Source organism: Rutilus rutilus (assembly GCF_951802725.1).
Source record: "Rutilus rutilus genome assembly, chromosome: 24".
Taxonomy (NCBI): Eukaryota; Metazoa; Chordata; class Actinopteri; order Cypriniformes; family Leuciscidae; genus Rutilus; species Rutilus rutilus.
Genome location: NC_140228.1, coordinates 14,107,167 through 14,130,564, shown reverse-complemented (window position 1 = coordinate 14,130,564; position 23,398 = coordinate 14,107,167). Strand labels below are relative to the sequence as shown.

At 36.6% G+C, this 23,398-nt stretch overlaps 1 protein-coding gene across 1 annotated transcript in view; it reads right to left on the bottom strand.

Annotated features, from left to right (window-relative positions):
* map3k22 (mitogen-activated protein kinase kinase kinase 22) overlaps positions 1-23,398 on the bottom strand; it is a 53,634-nt gene that overhangs the window by 20,340 nt on the left and 9,896 nt on the right. The window contains exons 2-7 of the mRNA XM_084398179.1: positions 15,693-15,776; positions 14,741-14,785; positions 7,768-7,886; positions 4,648-4,685; positions 1,310-1,409; positions 699-815 (exon numbers count right to left, since the gene is read on the bottom strand). Coding sequence (XP_084254305.1) covers positions 699-815; positions 1,310-1,409; positions 4,648-4,685; positions 7,768-7,886; positions 14,741-14,785; positions 15,693-15,711 — 438 coding nt within the window. The 5' untranslated portion in view covers positions 15,712-15,776. The remainder of the gene's footprint in view (positions 1-698; positions 816-1,309; positions 1,410-4,647; positions 4,686-7,767; positions 7,887-14,740; positions 14,786-15,692; positions 15,777-23,398) is intronic.

The following is a 23,398-nucleotide window of genomic DNA, read 5'->3' as shown; positions in this document are numbered from 1 at the left end:
GCACAGTACTGTATATATATATATATATATATATATATATATATATTACATGGCTCGGTTGAATTCTAATGTAGAATGTGGTCTGTTATTTCTTGATAACAGACCGCTGCTAAGTATAACACACCGTTGCCATGAAAAACAGAGCGTTGCTATGGACGCAGGATTCTAACCGTAGAGACGGAATGGACTATTTTCTTTAGCGGAAGCAATACAATCGTTTTTAAATCAATAAACTCCTTTTTAAATCAATATTTTGTGTGAAATTATTGATTTATTTGGTAGGTAGCCATGTAATAAGCGGGATAATGTAGAGCGAGGCGGTTGTTATAGCGAATACAACCCCTTCAGGCGGATTCAAGACCCCTCCAATCAGCCTGTCGGGGTTGTATTCGCTATAACAACCGCCTCGCTCTACATTATCCCTTACATATATATAATTAATGTAATATAACAAACAATTAATATAATGTAATACATAATTAAAATTATAATTAATAGAAAAACAATAAAAACACTTTACAACCAAATGTAGCATTCTTTATTTTACCTGAATAATAAAAGGGATGTGAGGAAGTGAGCTTGTGGTCTGAGAACTAGTTCATGTACAGGTTAGGCTTTTCATGTGGGTTTAGGTATTGTTTTAATATTGGCTTTGGGTTGGGTTTAGATTGGGTCGCTTTGCTTTGTATTGGACTCACTTGGTTGTTGGGAGGTGTTTTCAGAATCACTCTCAGCAGGTTGTTGATTCCAGAGCTGGAGCTCAATCCCTGAATTGCTCGGTCCAAATCCTCCTGACACTTCAGAGCCACCAATGTCTAAGACCAGTCACATTATTAATAAAGCAAGACACATGATTTACAAACAACACATTAATGAAATGTACAGATCCTTACTGCAAAGTACAAATGTTAGTCCAATTACGAGTTAACTAAGAGGTAATGAATATGGATTTTCAAGCCGATCAAACTTGCCAGCTGACATTTATCTCAAGATATAATGAGTTATCTTGCATTAACATCATGCATATACATATACGGTAATACAATTGTATGATGAGAAATACCTTTTTTAAATGATTATAATTATAATTATTCACAAAATTCACTACAATATTTAAAAACAGAAAATTATCTGAATTATACATTGCAAAATTATCGCATTTTGGAAGTGAAAAACTACCATTTCTTAACAGGCATGGTTATTGGCTAATGCATACATTTCCAAAATGGCTAAATAATGGCCAAATAATTGTTATCTATACCGACCTATCACTATGAAAAGGTTACAAATAAGTTACTAGAATAACCACCTCTTTATCAGTGTAGTATAGATCCATTTGCTGGCCGAAGGCCTCCGTCACCTTCTGAAGCAGATCCTTGAACTTCAGAGGCCTTTGGAACAGAATAATTCTAAAAGGAAGAGAAGAAAAAGTCTGATCAAATCAAAACAACTTTCAGGCACCTGCAAATTTCGAGTAAAACGGACATTCCTTTCGTTTAGTTACGTTATCCATATGTAAGCGGTATGTAAACATGGCGCTGTGGACGTGCATGATGGTACCTTTCTAATCACAGGGAATTTCCTGACATTAGGGGTCGATCCCATAGCTTCTTCTGCAGCCATTTATGGTGCATTCATGCATGGGACAGACCAAAAATGGTGTCTCTGTTTATCTAACGAGTGTGCCTATGTTTAGAGTGTGTGAGTCAATGTGTGGGTTGAGAGAAAAAGGAACTGAGAGTGTAAATTGGCTTATGTAGATGCATGATGTTAATGCAAGGCAAGCCTGATGACTGTGCGTTTGGCCTTATCAACCGGAGCGGACCACTGTTTCAACACCGAGGCCCACATCACAACGCACACAAAGGTAGATGGAGCGCTTCCTGAGAGGAAAGAGAAAAAAAAAGTGGAGCAACGCTGCAAGTAGCAGGAAGCATGTTTCCCATTCCTCCTCCAAATTCTAGCACACCAGCCAAACTGCACACACATACACACAGCACTTTTCTACCACTTTTGAAGAACCGTTATCTTCAACTTAAACAATTAGTGGTTTTTGTATCTTCAGTTTAATTGCAGTTGATTGGTTCTCATCTCAAGGGGTTTATCGGAAAAAAGACAACTGGGGACATCCGTCATGGGTGAAATCAAGCCGAGATGTTGTTTAACAGTCAGATCTTCTGTAGATGAAGCTGCCCGTTGAGTTTTGATTTGAGTGATGGCTTTGTTTACACTGGCCGATGAGGGAGATAGTGATGGAAGAAAATCATAGCGGAAGACTGGAGAAATGGAGGATGTAGGGTACGAGATGACTTTCCTTCCTTGGCGTGCACAGATAAGCGCTTTGGTTTGGCCGCGTCTCTCCGCGCTTGGCATGGCACGCAGCGCTCTTCTCCTTCCTGTCTCGGTATTGCTGTCGCTGCCAGAGGAAAACGGTTTTGAGTGTGTCCAGCTATTCTGGTCTGCTAACTAATGCCTGTTTCGATGAGTTTGTTATTACTGTAGGCACAAGTGTGTAGATTTATGATGTGTGCTGTGAGATATGGGGTTATCCGTATACAAGTTTAATACATGTTACGTTTTTCGACTTTCTGATGTAACACAATGAAACAACTGGCAACAATGCACCATGATATTACTATGTGGACTACGTCAAATAGATTCTGCTGTTCATACACTACCGTTAAACAGTTTAAGGGTTGTAAATACAGTAAAATTGTGAAATAGTATTCCAGTTTAAAATAACCTTTTTTCCATTGTAATATATTTTTTTTTTATGGAAATTATTTCTGTGAGGGCAAAACTGAATTTTTAGCAGTCATTTCTCTTTCAGTGTCACATGATCCTTCAGAAATCTTTCCAATATGCTGATGCTCTTCATGCTCAAGAAAACAGTTTAACAGCTTAATAAATTTGTGGAAACCATGATGGGTTTTTATTTGGATTCTTTGATCAATAGAAAGTTTAAAAGAACAGCATTTATTTTGAATGTAAACAATGTAAAAGTCTTTATTGCCAAATTCAATTATTAATTTCTTTTAAAATGTCTTTCTTACTGACCGGAAATTTTTAATGGTAGTGTACGTAATAATGGTAGTATTTAACGCCTTGTTTATTTTAAGCTGCATGTATATAAAACATTACACAGTGCAATTTAGACTGTGACAAAAAATGATCTATTGCATATTCATGAGACTGGATGGAAGTCCCACCATCTGGCCGGGCTGGTTTCATAAGATTCACTGATATCATTGTTTACTCAAAGCAACATAATAAATAGACAGATTTTAATACAAAATTTCCCCTCATTTAAATTGTTGCTCTTAGTGAAGACATAATGTGCAAGAGACTGAGGATATATACAGAGCCAGTGAAGGAAATGCCAAGATGTTAAGCTTTTTTACAAACAAAGTCCATTTAAGGCAAGTCGGATGTTAGGGGTCCACGGAAATGTTTAGAGAAAAAATAAACATATTTGACAGTAACAATAAAAAAACAAAACAATCACAATGTATCTCCTTGCTATGTTACAAGTATGGCTGTTTGGAATTATATTTATTACACAACTAATACTGCATGCTAATATTCCGAGTTTAAAGGATATGCAATAAACTTATTACAAAGTAATTATTCTCACATAGAAAACTGACAAAGAGAAGTAAAATATTATTTTTCTAATACAGTTTAAATTAGTTTGTTAGCAAAAATATATAACAGCCTTTATATTTTAGGAAAGGTTACTTTCATAAGATATATTTGGGGAATTCAAAACTTTTGTTCTACAGCAAAAAGAGCCGACTGGCTATTCAGATTGAAGGCAGGACGTTGTTTCCTATAGCTAGCTACCCTATTACTTCCATTGATTTATCTACTAGTGGTCCATCACCTCCTCCTCGTGCATCTTTGCATAAAGTCGAGGCAGAACAGAAGAGGGTTAAACGAAGATTTTGTGCCACAGCAGCCAATTAGAGCTGTGAAGCAACACACCGACTGCTTGTCACCTCCAATGCAGCAAGTGACGCCGAACCGACTTCCTGTGACACAACCCACAGAGGCATTTTCACACAGACGGCGGACGGGGTACTCTGGGGAGCTTTAAGACCAAAGTGTGAATTCTCCCAGGATACATCAGGGCTTTGCGGTACAAGTTGACAAGAATGTTAATTCACTTTCTTGCAGTAAACAAAGCTTCGTCAAAACCATAGACTCTTCCTATGCAGACACATTGGCTTGATATGAGGGAAAATACTGTATTTTCATGAGTACCTTACTAAACCGTTAGGTTTGTAAGGTGTTGGCATTTGGCAGTCTTGAGAAGGGAAAAATGACATGTTCTGTGTGTGGGTGTATGAATGACCTACAGGACATTGAAAATTAATACTGGGTGTGCCATTGAGCTCAAACACTTGGCTTCACCTCCTCTTTCCTCTGCCTCCGTCTGTACCAGAGTGTGTGTGAAACGCCGCGTCTAAATGTCAAAATACTTTTATAGGAACGTTCTGGCTCTTTTGGGCAGCTTGGCGTATTTTCTGTTCTTCCCCGTGCAGTGAGATCTTAGAAATGGCATAACGAGAGCTGGGATAAGACGAGAGGAATGAGATCAGGGAAAGGACAGAGAGCTGCAGAAATAATGAGAACGTTCCGACTCACCGTTTCTCTCGCTCATGCTCCAGCTTCACCCGTAAATCCTGAGAGAAGAAAACAACAAAATGAAATGAATTGATCCTGTGGATTAAATGCACAGATGAATTTTGATAATCTGTAAAGTAAATATACTGTAAACTGTAAACAAGAAAAGACCATTCAGAAACATCACTTGTATTTATAAAGACCAAGGGCCAAAAGTGGACACTTAAAAACACCCAAAAACTGCAAATAGACTTGTAAATGGAATGTAAATAAAATGGAGAAAGAAATAGTAACTTGCCAAATGGATGGTAACTTTAGTAGTTTTTCTTAAAAAATGTCTTAGTCTTGTTTGAAGTTTTAAAAAAACAGAATATTTTTGTATTTAACCAGAAGAAAAAAACAAATATTAAATTATATTATATTATTTTAAATACAAATAATGCAAAATACATTTACTGTATATTAAACCATTAAACCAACAACAAAAATGAAGAACAAACAATTAATAGAATTAATGAAAAATAGTTTCATAGCTTTTAAAACAACCTATATGTGTGTTCTTGCACGTTATACCATTTAACAAATACAACAAACTAAGCATATATTACATGAAATATATTCTCACATCCAGTCTTGGTCTACGAACTACAAATGCATGTCTGAGTCTGAGTCCACTTTGCATTCAAGAAGAACAAGATGTGACTTTGCATAAATATCACAAATACAATGTCCCTGTGTTCTCTTGAGATACTCTTATGTATCTGACATTGCTTTCTTCCTGTCTGTCTGTCATCATTGCAGTGAAATCTTTAGTTTATCACCTGAACTGCAGTTGCAGGACTGGATATGAAAGCATGTGTGGCATGTAAAGAATCTAACAGGATGAGGGTTCTCCTTTTGAGTGGGTGGTCAGGATCAAACCTTGTATACGTAATTATAAAATACTTCTCACAACGTGTTTATGATCTTAGACCCACGGTAGAGAGAAAGACGAAAAACGTGTAGACTTATCCACCTTATTTTTCAATGCAGAAGTATGCTTTTTTACGTATATGTGCGAGACTTCCAAATAATTTGCCGATATAGGGACACAAAGTGCAGTGAACGGTAAAACTGTTTGCACTACAAACCAGTGTGTTTATAATTAAGAGAATAAATTATAATAATATGACACAGTGTGTTTATAATTAAGACAATAAATTATAATAATATGGCACAGTGTGTTTATAATTAAGACAATAAATTATAATAATATGGCAAGAAATACCAGTTTTCAATATCAAGTAGCATAACAAACTGTTTTGTACAGCTAAATATAACTGGCACCAGAAGCCAGACACACTGAATTTACAAAAAATAAGATGGATACTGAGCAAGACTAAATCAAAATGTTACATGTAATACAATATAGCTCTGCTCATAAGTTATGCATTAAGAGCCGGGGAATGTAAGCTTTTTGAATACAATCTTTGTAGAGAAAGAAATTTACTAAGAATATGTTGCATATGTTAAATAAGTGTCACAATTCTAGGTCAGCGGTTGAAAAAAACATATTTATTTACATATTATTCAAAATGCTTTCCATCAGGACTGATAAAAATCAGGTTCCTTGTCTATTGTACAGTGTTTCCTTTAGGAACATTCCCACAATTAAGGATGCAACTAGGAATGGTAAAATAAAAAAATAAAAAAAGTCTAAAAAAGTTATAGAGCATCCCAAAAAAAAACAGACCAAGAGATGAGAGTGAGGAAAGGAACGAGAGGTTCCCATTGTAATCCCCTAGAATAATTAAATGGAACTTTTTCATATTACAAGAGAGAAAATAAAATGAAAAGTGCTTAATAAATCATTGCAATACTTTACTGACAGATTGACATTTTCAGATTGAAAATGTACAACCAAGTTCATAAAAGTGATTTATAATACTTTATAACTGCTCTAACTTGTTTGTCATCGTAAAAAAGAAAAGGAAAAAAAAAAAGAAGAAAAAACTGCCCCCGGTCTCCCCTACTGTTCTGAAATCAGCACTGCTCTGAATTTCACTGTTTGGCTGAAGCATAACTACTCCCCTGAGACGACACAGCACCTTTCACCGCTGAAGATAATGAACAGTCTGAACACTGTTTACACCGATACTGTTGACACTGTGACGTCATCTCCATCATGAACGCAGCAAGAGAGGCTGAAATAAGAATTAATCTGCAAGTTTTTGTGCTTCTCGTGCATCTTCATGTGCTTTAACCTGTCAACACTCCTCGTGAGTTGTTTTTTTGGTATGTTATTGTTGTGTAACTTAGTTGGGAAAGTTGCTTCTGGCATTTTTTGCGTGTATGAGAGAAAAGATGAGCGGTTCAAATTGTACGAGAAAGAACAACCAAGAGTGAGTTCGATAGAAACAAAAAAGAGTGTATGTGCGTGTACAGAGTGCATGCCAGCCGTTTATCTTGAGGATTGACTGGTGTCCGGTGTCAAGCGACAGCATTGTAGAGAGAATTTAGGCAATGAATGAAAGCTACAAGGATACTGGTGTTTTATGCTGTATAGTACAGAGGGACCGGATGCTAAATGTTAACAGTAGTGCCTCTCTCAGCTGTATCCTGTTTAAGACTGTATCGTACAATGCAGCTCTCGTTGGGTCAGGTTGAAGGTTGCATGTACCTTAAGTCTAGAGAACAATGTAGTAGAAGTGCTATTGAAAAGCTTTACATTGTTTTTTTTCTGAATCTCTGCTTTGCAGTTCATGATTATAAAAATAAATTAAATAAAATGAAACTATGAATAAATGTCACATTTATAATATTATATTAAAATTATTTTAATTTATTTTATAATTGTATTTATTTAGTTAGCTTGCAGTTCATTATTTTAAAATAAATACATAAAACAAAATTATATATATATATATATATATATATATATATATATATATATAGAATATACGAATATTAATATATTATAATATATACAGATATAAATTATTAAATTAATATAATATGTATTTATTGATTCTATTTTGCAGCTCATTAACAATCATAATTAATCAAATAAATCGTTCAAACAACCATCTGACTAGTTGCTTTTGAAAACACAGCTTTTGCACATTCCTTTCTGCTTCTGAGTGATGCACTGTGGGTAATTACCTGTCTGTAGGATGAGGTTCTGCTCTTGGGCTTGTTGCTGCTGCTGCTGCTCTTGAATTGGTAACAGAACCGTAAAGCTGCCAGGTCCTTCATTATGGAGGTGAGTGCCTCTTCATCATCTGGAACAAACAAAGACAAGTTAAAGCTACGCTGTGAGTGGATCTTCAAAAATGCGTCACTGAAGCAACTGGATGACTGCCACCTAAAAAGTCCTGATGAGAAGAAATTTGAACCAAAACGCTCACTTTTTCCATTTATTTTGTTTCAGCAGCATCACCAGACCTAGACATTTTATAATGTACATATTTAAAAAAAATACGCATCACACACATGATCAGCGTCGGCCAATAGTGAGCCTACGTGCTGACGTACAACCCAGAAGCGCTGCGCTGTTACACTACATGAACTCACCAGAGGCCCACATAGAAGAAAATTAATAGTTGAATAAAGTCGTTATTTTAGTTTTTTTTGCGCACAAAAAATATTCTCATCACTTGATAAACTTATGGTTGAGCCACTGTAGTCACTTGGACTACATTAAACATTGTCTTCACTAACTTCTCTGGGCTGGCAATATTAAATAAAATAAAAGCCCAATGGAGGAGTGAGCCAGCTCTCAGATTTCATCGAAAATATCTTAATTTGTGTTCCAAAGAGGAACGAAAGTCTTACGGGGTTGAGGGCGAGTAATTACTGACAGAATTTTCATTTCTGGGTGAACTAACCCTTTATACCATCATCTATCTTAAGCACCATGTGCAAATGAGGTGTCTTTCACAATCTTCTCGAGTTTTAAACTACTGAAATAGAATGGGCATGTTTGGATCACCTTCCTATTCATATCTCTCATTTGAATACCACAATGTCATTCAAAGCAGCAGAAAGACACTCGATGTTCACACAGCGTCACAGCACTCCACTAACCGCGTGGTACACATTAGGGCTTTTCACACTTGAAAGAGTTGACCCTGGGTCATTCTAAAGGCAGTGATGCACCAAGCTTCAGCTTAGTTTTTTTGGTGTGTTCCGCACCGTTGGCTCGAGTCGGATGGCTATTGAGCCGATTCAGCATGTTGAATCAGCGTCGGGCCGTCGGCGAGAGAGAGAGAACTCTGATCGGTTGTTCAGCTTGGCGAATGAGTCAAGAAGGCTGTTATAATTTTTACGTCCTCTAATAAGAACATGTTATAATGTTCTTATTTGCATATTTGTGGTGTCAGTGTCATTGATTGGACGAACACAGCATGTGACCTGCTTATTTAAAGACTCTAGCATTGTGCATCCTCGTATTATATACTGCCAACAGCTATTTTTAAGCAATGTGCTGTTTACGTGACTGTCCAACGAATGTAAATATGAGGCACACGATTGTTAGTCAGTTTCTGACCATCAAGCCGTAACATAATTTAACACGGTACATGTTTAGCATCGCAATGCAGGGTTAACAGAACAAAGCTGGTGCTAACCAGGCTCTGGAGGAGGGTTTCAAAACCCAAGATAAAAAAGTGGTGCTAACCTCGCTTCTAAATTAGAAGTGTGAAATGTTCCTTAACCCAGGGTTAAAAGCGGGGCTTAGAAAGACTGTAACCTGGGGTTAAGTGCAGTATGAAAAGCCCTAAACCAGCCCCATTGTATTTCCTTTGAGCTTCTATCAGGGTTTTTTCCATAGCTGCAGACACAGACCCATCCCTGACATATTTCCATAACAGCGTTGATGTGCTCCTTTTTCTGTAGTGTGGCCCACTGATGTAAACCAACCGGCCACAGAGAGAGAGAGAGAGAGAGAGATAGAGAGAGAGCACACAGGGACGGGCACGTGGCCAGACGCAAGAGATCACATTATATTAGCATTAAAGGTTTGGTCCCATTGATGGGCTTGTTCTGCTCCGATGCATTAAACCCTGGGCATGACAAGCACAGCTTTAGTGAGAGAGAGAATTTTAATAATGCAACATACACTAAACAAGATAAGCATTACAGCAAGTCTGAGCTTCAAAGAGCCATTCAACAACAAAAAAAAAAAGCTAAGCACTGAATCAACCAAGAAATTCAGAACACACTGTGGTTTTGTTTTAACATGCCCTTTACAAAGCGAAAACTAATAGGCTTTCTTTCCCCCCAACAATTAATTGGAAACTTTTATTACAATACGTCGGATAAAAGCTTCAATCCTTTATCAGTGAACACAGGAAGGTTTTTGCAGAGAACATATCGGAGCGTCTCATGTGTGTCTTGAATTCATAACTGGACCACATGAAGAATGACTGCGGCAACCTCTGTGCAAGAAAAACACAAGACTATGAACACTAGCAGCAGCCTGTGAAACATTAAAATAGTCCACAAACTCCATCATTAAAAGTGAAATGGGAGCAATCATGCAAATGAGCGTGTCATGCATTAACATATCAAGAGGCCCTAATGGGGCCAATTAAGCGAGTCTTGTAATTACAGTCTGAGTGGAAGGTCATTCACCTCTGCTATCATGGGGAGGAGATAGTGAAAGAGAGACGAGAGCTCTTGTTAATTTCAGGTGCCTATGTGCCAATTTATTTGCTCTATTTATCCACAGATCTTAGAAATGAAGTAATTTCTGAGTCGGTTTAAACTTGGTAAGTCTGATTGGATTCATCCTACAATATGATGATGAGTAAGTGCCTCAGTTTCTTTGGTTTTACCAGAGGTTAGGTTTTACCTGCACCTCTTTTACTCGACAGACATCACGTTCAAACACTCTGTTTTGATGGGCGTGCCACATTCAAAATTTGGAATTAATTGGCCACTGCTATGATTGGGTAACAGTTTTGCATATTAAAATAAGTAAGTACTTGGAGTTATAATATAATTGACAAAGGATGACTTACGGATGTACCATTGTTTGTCACACTGTCGTTCTTATAGGCTGTTCATAGTTCATCATTTTCGATAAAGTGAAAAACGTATTCATTGTCAGTTGCACTGTCATGTTTTAAATAAATGAAATAGTAATGTGCACATTGTAGGGGTAGACAAGGTATAAAATTGTCCCTTAAATGGTACTGTGCCAGTGAGAAGCTATTTTACCCCTAAAGGTACAAATTTGCCCATTTTGTCTGATAGTCGTAGAGTTTGTTTTTACTTCATGTCAACTTATGACTTGTGCGCTCTAGTCTTGAACTAATATGATAATTGAGTGAGAAACAGACATAATAAAAACACAAGTTTGGACCACTTCTGTGATACTTTAATGGTCATTTTTTGTAATATTGGAGGAATTAATTTTTACTGAAGAACAGAACTCTAAACATTCTTTAATATATTTTATTCTGCAATTATATGGTGATTTATATTTCTGGCCAAACTCTTCCATTAAACAAGCTAACAACATTAATACTGGCTGGTGCTGAACCCAGAAGGGTGGGTCATGTGCAGCAAACGGCAGTGGTGTATTTGAAGGGGTTTTATTGCATCCCAGGGGACGCAGAAGGGCATTGTGGGGCAGTGGAGTGCTGGGCGAGACAGTGGCGACACTGCTGAGGCAGATGGAGTCTGGGGTATATCTATGATTCAGACACCAGCGTAAGTCTCACTCCACAGCTGTTCTTCCACAGTGGCATCCACCATTAGACAGGGTTCACAAAGGGTTCACAAAACGCACACTTTCTTTCTCCATCTGACCTCATTTCTATTTTAATATTGTCAGATTTGTCATATCGTAGTGCTTCATCTTCAGCAAAACAACCTCTGAAAAATACCCTTTTCAGAAGCTACTGGTCTTAAAACACTGAGGGGGAATTCACTAAACGCTTGAGCCACTTTTGCAAGTAATATTTCAGTGCAAAACACAACACCTTATCCACTAAACACCCACAATCCAGTTTAAACAGGTGCTAAATACACTTAAACGTTACTGCACCATATTTTATTTAAATTAGGGCTGCAAATAACTAAAATTTTATTGATTATTTCGATAAATAGCCAAATTTGAATTTGAAAGTTAAAATTTTTTATTCTACATCCTGACCAATGACTGAAGGCTATTAAAACAATATAAAAACTAAAATACAAATGTAAATACAAATATAAATGAATGTAGAAGTGAAGAAATACATTGAATATAGATGCGATATAAATGCAAAATAAAAGTTATCAATTGCATTTTTCCTTTACATTTGTAAAATTCCTACAATAACACAAACATGAGTCACTTTTCTCAAACCGTTGTCTTTGCTTAACCGTTCCATTCCGTGCCGCACGGATATGGTTGCATTTTGATAACAGCTCTGATAACAGAGCTCTCCGGAATGTAATACAAACACAATAAACATAATAATACAAATACTAACAAGAACAGTTTGTAACCGTGCCGTGCAGAACCAGGCTCAGGTGGAAATACAACTAGAACCGTTCCTTACCGTTCTTAGAACCGTTCGGCCCGATGGTGGAATAATCGGCTAATGTGTGCCAAAAACCGGCACATCCAGGAGGCATAATCACAATTTACTGTAGCCTAAAGAGCCTCTATTGCAGCTCTACTGACCCCTGTTAGTCATGACTTTCTGCCCGCAGAGCAGTGGCTTCAGTCAATATCTGCCATGCATTTTACGCTCAGGTTAGAAACACCAAGTCATGCATAAATGTCAAACCCAGAGCTGTGTATTACACAACGGCATGCTCACTTCACTCAGTACACAGAAGAATGATAAGCTAGTATCTCTGCTTTTGCTCAACCACACCTGTGTGTACGAAAGAAAGATGGCCAGCACGTGTTCTTAGAGTATGATGCAAGTCACTTAAAATAGAAAGCATAAACACAGGTTATGTTATGGTCTATTAATGACTGAGCTAGTATTTTATTTCTTAAATATAACAATTATAACAAGAATGCAGAACACCTCCAACTGCCGCAAGCTTCAGATCTAGGAAGTCTGCCATCTGCCCTTGTTAAGAGTTGATCATAATGGTTGCATTAAAAGCTGAGTTTCTACGCTTTAAATGATACCTATTTCGTGTTATTCCATTCAGTGGTTACTGTGTACTGTACACTTCAGGTTTAAGGGGTTAAACAGCATATAAAAACAACAGAAACTACTTGAATAGAATGTAACAGCATAGAGCAGAATCTTTACTAAACTGAATTGAATCTGATTGAATTGTCCTGAATAGAATATAAATGAATTGAACAGAATTTTTCCTAAACTGAATAGAATATTAAAAGAATGTAATTGACTAGAATGTAAAGGAATCAAACATAATATTTACTAAACTGAACAGAATATTGTGCAATCAAATAGTTTTGAATAGAATGTAAATTAATTGAACAAAATCTTTACTAGATTGAATAGAATCTAATTGACTCGAGTATAAAAGAAGCACAAAAACTTTGCAGCTCTGCTGTGTTTGCGGTTTGAGCTTTTATAACATCCGTACATATCGTAAAGCGAAGCTCCAATGGGAATGATGCTATTGTAAGAGGATCACCCATCCCTCTATCACCTCATACTGATGTGAAGATAAGATGATTTACTCTGATGACACTATGGCAGTCTGGTGGAAATCCTTGCGACTGGTTGCGTGACAATGTTTCCATTACCTTCCTCTAAGAGCATTTCACTTGACATGAAGACAAATTGATCATGTCAAGAAGATAAAGGAAGCAAAACTATAAACAAATGCAAAAAGTTTTTGAATTAAGCCAGAGAAAAGAGATAGGCCAGCTGTGAGAGAAAACCGCATCTATCTAACATACAGCATTTGATACAACAATAACCTATAATTTGACACAGAGTTTTAATCCAAAGCCACTCTGCCACAAACACTGATGTAGTGTAAACACATATCTGGTAGACAAAAACCACAGATGCTAAAACTAAAATGTAATTTACCGACATTTATACCTCACCCTCCCACTTCAAGGTCTCTCTACCGAAACTTCCAATGAACACAAACATGAGCATTACACCTCCAACAGCAAATATAAACTTCATCTGAACTCACAATCATTTGTTTTTATTAATACTAACAGGCTTTAATGTAATGATACTTCATCTGTCTTTGACTTGGTGAATCAAAAGGTTTCTCAGGGCTGTTGTGTGATTGTGTATTTGTACTGATGTGCTGCTGGAAGAAGCCACTGGTGTGATCAGAGTTTAAGAAAATGAAGACATAGAGGGGATTTCCCCAGTGCTACAGTCACCACTAAAGCATTCAGCAAGATTAGAGCAACATGCGGTCCTCCATCTCTACTATGTGTATACCCCGTGTGTCCGTGCCTGTTTTGTACAAATGCAATGAAACAAAAACTCAGAAGTTGAAATGTCTGGTCATATTTCGCCCCAAAATACACAGGGAAGAAAAAATTAATTATTATTTGTATAAAGAAAATGAAGCTCGCATTTTTAGGGTCATTTGTCTTTCATTGTGATATTGTTTTCATAATATTCACCATATGTCAAGATGTTTTACTTTTATGTTTGTCTGTAATTCTCATTATTCTCAATTATGATTCTTATTACTGTAATAAAAAAAAATCGCATAATCTTAATATGCATATATATTAAAATACAGCATAGCAACATTGATATTTAAATACTTTACAATATAAATAAAATATCATTATTTTTCTGCATTATGGCAATGATAATGAGATTATCATTAAGGGTGAAATGTACAATGCAAAATAAAAGGCTTTATTTTCTTTGCGCAAATATAATTTCTTAATTTTTCACTTTTCATTTTGAAGTAATATGGGATCTAGTAAGGCTCACCTCGTACCACTGTGCCCTACTGAAGCGTTAATGTTCAACGAGAGAATAATGCAGATGATGTAACAGAGGTGTGTCCGTGTTTGCTTTTTCCTCTGCTAACTGTACCATCTCATTATTGTGGCATTAGTAAACAGGAACACTGCACACTTCGCACTGACATTGACGCCTGATTGGAAGTCTCAGATTTCAGTATTAGTGAATCTAAAATGAGCCTAAAAAAAATGACAAACCTTGTGAGTTCTTGTGCTGTCCAGGTCCATTTTGGAGACCGCCATCTGTCAAAACAGGCACAAAATCAAGAGTTGCACAGTGACGATCTGACAGTTTGTACGACATTTATAATCACAAAGATGTGTTTATAGGTTGTTCAAGTTGTTATCAAATGTGATTTTCAATGACAAGCATGTAATCAGTTGTCTTGAACTGTATTATTCAAAGAGTGGCATTGAAAACAAACCCACACTCACTGATAAACTTCATGTCTGAATGTAATCCACAAGATTAAATGACACCACAGTCAGTGTTGTCATACAACAACAACAATAGTGCAACATTTCCTCAGGATTAATTTGTTGCTTCTCTTAGTTCTCATAATGTGGCATGTATTAAAAGTGCTCTGGCATGTTGCAGAGTCAATTATGCAGAACTAAGCGGCATAATCACCTATGATGATGTCCTTTTCAGGTCAGTATGAACCCGTTGATTTCTACCATGGCTTTGACTATGCAGTGCAGTTTAATTTGTATTAATATATCAGACAAAATATTAAAAGCACAAATTTTAAAAGGTGTAAATCATGTTACTTTACCATAATAAACACACAGGGGAATCTGTAATCAATTCTGTAATAAAGATGGTTAGAGCAGACCTTTTTATGGTGCAATGCACTGGCTTTTAAAAACAAAAACAGGCAATTTATGTAGAAATATTCTTTTGATGTTTATATATTGATGTTTAATGCCTGTGAGAACTGCTGAGGCATTTTAACAAAACAGAGCTTTAGAAACAAATGATCCCAAGACGGGCCAAGTTACGAATAGGTTTAATCATGTTTCTGTAGCGGCATCTCTCTCTTTTTTTTTTTTTGCAATGCTCAGAGGAACTGTTTACAGGAAGTGTGTACGCTATGAAGGGGAAGAAGACCAGGAGAGAGAGAGAAAGAGAGAGAGAGAGAGAGCTTACCCATGTTTACTGTCATCATCAGGAAGTGACCCTAGTGAACTCGAGCTGAACGCTCGACTCCTTTCATCAGGGAAAATCTTCACTCTGCAAACAAAACATAAACAGAGTGAATTAGAGACATAATTTACTTGAAATACCAACAAACAGACAAAAATAGTTATAATAAAGAGAGCCAAAAACCCCTTACAGATGTGCCAAAGCTTAATCATCACAAAGGATTTATGTAACATTCTTGTTTTAGTGTCTCCACACAATTGCAAAATGTACAGAAAATGACAGTAATGATTCTTGTGTTTCTGTGCTTATTAACATTAAATGAAAAATACATTAAGAATACAATTCATATACAATGACTTGAATACACCTCTTATATTTTTTATCTCTGTATTAAAATTCATTTTGGGAGGCAAGTCAAAATGTCAGGCTGATATACAACTGTCCTGATATTATAATGAAAAATATTATTATAAAGAAAAAAGCCTCTTTAAAGGGATATTTCACCGCTGGAACGATGAATGTGTATTTAAATTGGGTCATTTATGTAGTAGAAATGTGAAATTATTGAATTGGTGCCTTCTAGACTGAGAAAAGCGTGGATGAAAGACAACAACTCCCAGAATGCACTTGCTTCGCTGCCCTTCAGGCCACTCCCAAGCCACGCCTACCGGTTACAGAGGGCAGTATCGGAAGAAATGATACAACTAGGCTACTAGTTGACTCGAAACTGAAAAGACGCCATTTTATCGTGAGATCCCACCCCCTATGGGCGGGTTGAAACATGCAGAACTAGCTCCTACTACTGGCTGTAGTCTCTCGCCTCTGGCCAAAAAAGCCTCCGATGACGCAAAATGACGATTTATTTGCGTCATATGAGTTTTTTTTCCAGACACACAATACAGAAATCTCTCGTCTCAGGGGGACATGAGGGAGGGAAGCACGGCCAATCGAAAATAGTACCAGGTTTCTACTGATACAAAGCTTAATGCTAATCGGTGAAGTATCCCTTTAAAAGATTTGAAATAAATAAATAAATAAATAAATAAAAATAATATATATATATATATATATATATATATATATATATATAGTTTAGTGTAATTTAGTTTTTATGTTTAGTGAAATCAATCTCTATTGTTTATTAAAATATATTTTCCAAAATATACATGAGTATAGAAAGTCATAGAGAAGAGTCATAGAGAGGATCTCTACAAATATTACAAATTATACATTTACAAATCAATACTTTTTTAATATTTAGGGAAACAATTATATTTTAAAAGTATTTATTATTTATTAAAAGTTATTTATTTTGAAACTAATGATTAAGATGTGTACACTCATATGTATTAGAGATGTATGGAAAATATGTTATTTTTACTTTGTGGTTATAAACATTTTTTGAAAGTAAAGTCTTTGAATCAAATATATCTGTACTATTATTCATCCGTCTTCATTTTTTTTAAATCATCTGACTTCATAGCACAGTGAACTTTTTAGAAAACAAAGAAAATTTGATATGACCGCTTTAAATAACTAATTTGTCACAATATGTCACAATGCAATTCTCTTCATAACAGCCAACTGTAAGTAAATCATAACTGTCCATAAACAGTGTATCTGACTGCCAACAGCAAATACAGCCTTCCTCTCCCAGTCGCTGTCATTTTCTGTCATTCTTCAGATGAGAGAGAGACGCTTGTCTTTGAAGACAGAACGTGCCCTGTTGCCCTTGAGACATTGTTAAGCCACATCGAGCGGGATAAAAGTGGAGGGAGCGCTAAAGGTAGCGACCACAGTGCTCTTCAAAGACGAGTCGGAGCGCTTTTAATGCCAGGCATCTTGCGTTTGAGAATCTGTCACCAGCAGCCACAGGCTGATCTGAGAGCAGTTTTTCATATTCTGACACATGAAAGGCAAGACAATGAGATCTATTTTTTTCTTCATTTATAATTGTCAGCTTCGCGCAACAATATCGACGAGTCGCCTGGAGATTGCTGCAGAAAGAAGAGCAATTACAGTCGTCAGCAAAGCGCGAAAGAGCCCTGAACTCAAGAGGCTCAAAGGTACAAGAGTGCCAGCGAAAAGGTTACGAACATTTGCACGGAAATAGCTATACAAATTGGAGCAATCTTTGTCTGCCTGTAAAATAATAAATGAGCCAAATATAGCGGCGGTGCTGCGGAGAGGCTGATTCTCTCTTGATGGCTCTTGTAGTTATTATGCCAAATGACTTGGCTGGAAACGATGAGTCTTGAGTAAACAGCACTTTCTGCGGCTGATGGGATGTGACTTCAAAAGCAGTTTAAGTTAAAAGTGGTTGACATGACAAGCTTTCGTCTATGATGTCTTATTGTTAATGTTTTGTCTATTGTTATTGTTTTGTCTATGGTGTCTTATCGCTATTGATTTAAAACTCATTGATTCATTGATGCACGACTCATGTACTGTAGGTAAATATTGCTATTTCTACCATAGTCTGTCTGAAAACTCAATTCTGATTGGCTGGAAAGTGTGCGACAAAACCGTTTCATGAACAGGTAGTTCCAAGTCAGTTTAATCATCACCGTTCTATATTAATGCAATCTTTTCATTGAAGCGCACAGATGCATACGTCACTCAGAGATTGCGCTATGCACACACAGAAACATTCAGGAGATCAGAAACTTCTCATCAACCCTGCCCCACTACTTCATATTTTATTCATAAAATAGCTTAGCTACTGAATCGCTACATTATATTTCTCAGCAACAAGGGGGTAACATTGCTGGTTTTGAAGTAATTAAACTCAGAGCTTTGTTGTAGTAGAGAGAGACACTGAACAGATGCAGGTAATTCACACAATGCTAGATCTAACAAACCGTAACTGACGAAAGTAACCATTATTTTTACCCTTCCGGTCAAATATATTGCGCTGCAATTCTCAATAACAGCTTTAAGTTGTCAATGCTAGCAAATGACCATGGTATAAGCAGGATAATCCACGGCTAGCTTGATTGGGATGCACTTCGAGTCGCCCGGTTCTTTGCCTCCACGTCGTGCATTAAAATCGTTTAATGCACAGCTAGCCGTGGATTATCCCTTACTTATTACAATGTATTGTTATAATGGTGCATATAAAGACAATAATTAAATATCATTCTGCATTGTGTTCCTTTAGCACAGTGCAAAAATGTGAGAAAAACATGTCACTTGTTGCGGAGACGTCACTCCTTTTCTAAGTAAACTGCCTTTTTTCGTCTGGCTAAGGACAGATAGCAGCACCACTCACATTTACTTCAGCTGTCATTCTATAAAATACATTTTGTTTTCTAAGATTGCTTCTTAAAGGAACACTCCACCGTTTTTTGAAATAGGGCTTATTCACCTTCTTTCCTACATTTAGATAGGTGGGCAAATGCATTTTTGTCTCAGTGCATGCATTGTTTTAGTTTGACAGGGTCGGCGCTAGCTTAGCTTAGCATAATGAATGGAATCCTTTGTTGCCAGCTAGCATGTCCTGAGTAAAAGTGATATAAAAAAAAAAAAACCCACCTAATTACTTCTTGTGGCCTGCGTATTCACAACAAGTACAAATAGCGATGCAGATTAACATTAGGTGATTTCCTAGGCAGATATTGACTTGGGACTATATTAGGGGGAAGCACAGGCAAAGCACTGCTACTTGGGCGCAGAGATATCACGCCCAAGTAGCAGTGCTTCGCCTGTGCTTCCCCCTAATATAGTCCTTAATATATAAGTCAATATCTACCTAGGAAATCGCCTAGTGTTAATCTGCATCGCTATTTGTACTTGTTGTGAATACGCAGGCCACAAGAAGTAATTAGGTGGTTTTTTTTTTTTTATATCACTTTTACTCAGGACATGCTAGCTGGCAACAAAGGATTCCATTCATTATGCTAAGCTAAGCTAGCGCCGACCCTGTCAAACTAAAACAATGCATGCACTGAGACAAAAATGCATTTGCCCACCTATCTAAATGTAGGAAAGAAAGTGAATAAGCCCTATTTCAAAAAACGGTGGAGTGTTCCTTTAAATGCAACTGTCCATATCTGACTGTCACTGAGACTGAAGATGCTGTCTTGTATCCAAAACCAGCAATAACAAAAAAAAACTGCAAATGGCTGAAGTTGCAAACACTAAATAGCAGCGAATCTAGGGTGAACTTTGCGTCCTGTGTTTAATTACAAAAAAGTATCTGATAAAAGACTCTTTTAACAGTGCAAAACTGAAAAAAAGGTAATCTCTTCACATCACAGACATTCCTTTACAATGATACACACAGTTACCAGTTACTACTGGAGTTTGGCTCAGTGGGAATCTAAACTCCACCACACCTCCTCTCCCTGGCATATCTTAAAGCGTTCTTTTCTGTCTCTAAGCCTCATTCATTGCTCTTTATTTTTCCCTCTTTGTTTCTAAGGCTTGCATGGTCCCCGAGTTTCTGAAGAAACAGTCAGCGCAGAAAAATGTCTGGGCTCCTGACAGAAACACAAAAGGGTTTGCTGTAAGTTTCCAGAGCTCAAGCCAAGGCGTATGCTCAGTGCACACTAGCAGAGCAGCACACAAAACACACAAGTCGCCAAAGATACCAAAGATCTCGGAGCACATTTGAAAAAGGATATTTGGTGGAAGAACTCTAAAAAACAACACCAATTGAAAAAAGTAACAATTTGTCAGTGAAATGATTACAAACTGTTGGTTTTGCACTTCGTGATCCTGTACAAAAAAAGCATACCAAATTTTACTTTTTAAACAGTAGACAAAAGAAAAAAGTTTTTTTTCTCAAAAAAACCAAACATTTGTTTTAAATGCGAAATTAAAAATGAAATTAGGCATCACTACAGTGTAATGTACAGTATAAAAATTAGATATTTATTTTGAGATTTGCTAAAGGTTACATTTAACATTGTTATTAGAGTATTAGTGTTTTAAAATATTAACTTTAAATGAGCGTTAAATGTCAAAGACAATCTAAAATGAACATGAACAATTAAATATCCAATTTGATACAGATTAATAAATAAAAAAATTAAGTCATAAACTACGGATTCTCATAATTAACTGGTTAACCGACAGTAAGATTTTTGATCAGTTTAATGCTAATTAAAATCAGTTAAATGGTAATTTAAGTCATTTTTAAAGAATTTTTAAAGATATTTGTACAAATTTGTTGCGTGGTTAAAAACATACTACACATATAAAATTGCATTTTTGAGGGGAAAAGAAATAATAAATTGCATCTAAGTCGCATCTATGTAAAATACCTGTAAATAGATGGGCTAGTTTAGTTCCCCTCACTCCACAACAAATCCTTTGTATTTAACGGTATTCAGAATAGAACAAGAATGAAAAATATAAGCAGCTATAAACGTTAAGCCAAAACAAGTTCATTTAAAGAGAAACTGAAACAGAAACCAGTGTTGGGCTCACATACCTCTATCATTCGAATCCAAATGTTTCCATATTCGCGATGTATTCGGATGCTAAACTATTATTATTATGTAAACTAGGCTTTGTACTTCACTCGCGTTCCAATATCCAAATAAAACATTGTCCTTCACATGCACAAAAAATTTATTTGGCATAAATTTGGCACCAGTGGGGCGGTGCTCACGCTGAACGGCACAGGTTGTACTACGGACTATTTAAATTGAGCAGTGTAACTTTTTATAAGTTTGGTTGACTATTTTATTTTGATAATGAACAGGCTGTGATGTCAAGTTAGCAATGCACTGAAAAAAAGATTCGTTGAATTATCGTAAGTGGTTGCATTCAATTGATTTTACCTACATTTAAACAAATGCATTAAGCTGAACTTAATAAATTTTAGTTCAACTTAATGCATTTGTTTAAATGTAGGTAAAATCAATTGAATGCAACCACTTACGATAAAATTTTTTATTAAATTCAACGAATCATTTTTTTCAGTGAGCTAGAACTGTTGTGTGTGTGTGCGATCACTTGAAGTGTTACCTTATAACAACAGCGGTCATTTATGGTCATATAGATAAGAGTAAGATAGAGTAAGATATCATTCAAAACTGTACTTTTATACACTCACAATAAAAACAAAACATTAGGCTTTTGTAACAAAGAAAACAAACAGAACACCGGCTTCTGCCGTCTCGGTTTCCTTTCCGTGAACCTGTTTGTGGAGCGTGTCACAAAAATGAACAAAAACTCAGCATATACTGATTTTGTCAGTATAAATTGGGATACTGACCTCTAAATTGGGACAGGCCAAAATTCCCATTAAATACAGGATACAGACTTTTGATGTTTTTAAAACTAGGTACTTTTCATGTTCGACTTACTTTATAATACATAACCATTTATCTAATGTATCTAATAGACCTCACAATAAAATTTACTATAAGAACTAGTGCTTCTTTTCAATGCAAGATCATTGCATTGCAGGGACTTCTTTATATTTGAGGGATATGTACCGTCATATCTCCAACTCGGCACCTCAAAATCCATTTAAAAAGGGACGCACACATACACGCTGACCTTGCGGCTGTTATAAACACATTTAAGCACCAAGGGACTGACGTGCTGCCAAAAAGCAGGTGGCCCTCCAACATGGCGGCGAGCATCTCGCTAAACCCCTCTGCCCTCACTGCGTCTGGCACCAACCGCCAGCTCTCCAGCCCATCTGCTCGGTCACTCCACACAGCACGAGAGCGGCCCGCTTACCCGAGCACCCACCGCACAACTTGCCATTCATGCCACACACGCTTGACGCCAACTCTCTAGATCGGTCTGACGTTCTGTCAAACGCAGCTTGGCTTGACTCGACAACAATCTACGTTTTTTTTTTTTTTTTAAAGCCACACGGTGTGGGAATCAAATAATTAAGCGAATGGGAAAATAAGAATGTAGTTAAAGTAGTTCAGTTTAGTGACTATCATTAATGTTACAGATTTAGGTCATCTGACATTCACCGCTATCTTCAAGGGTGGACATTTAGCGGGAATGAAGTCAGCCTTCATGGTACATTCTTTTCAACATATTACATCACCCTTCCAAATAAAGTCAAGTCAAGGTGAGCCGGATTGTAGGGTATTTCCCGCTTTTCCATGAATTCTGATGTCGGCTAACCAGCTGCAGCTCTTAATGACTTGTGGAAAGCTTTTCCCTTTCACGGTGTGGAGCAGAAAAAAGTCATTGATTGCAACTGAACACATAAGCAGCACTAATGTGAAACTACATCTATTTGTAAAAGGGTTAGGAATGGCACAGTGAAACTCAATACTAGTAATTTCGTGGCCCATGTGACGTTGTCATTGCCAATAATCACACATGTATCTTCTTACAGAGTTAATATGGAGCAAGGCTGGGCGGTCTCTCTCATGCTCACTAAGGCTACATTTATTTGAGTACAATTCTGCAAAAAAACAGCAATATTGGGAAATATTATAGTACAATTACAGTTTATAGTGTAAATAACTGTTTTCTATTTTAATATGTATTAAACTTGATCAGGTATAACTGTAACTGCAGTCTTCAGCTTCACATGATCCTTCAGAAATTACTCTAATATGCTGAGCTCTCCAGAAACTTTTTTTAATCATTATGATGTTGAAAACAGCTGGGCTGCTTAATACTTTTTTTGGAAACCATGATACATTTTTTTCAGGATTCTTTGATGAATAGAAAGTTCAAAAGAACAGCATTTTTTAAATAGATTTTTTAAACAATGTAAA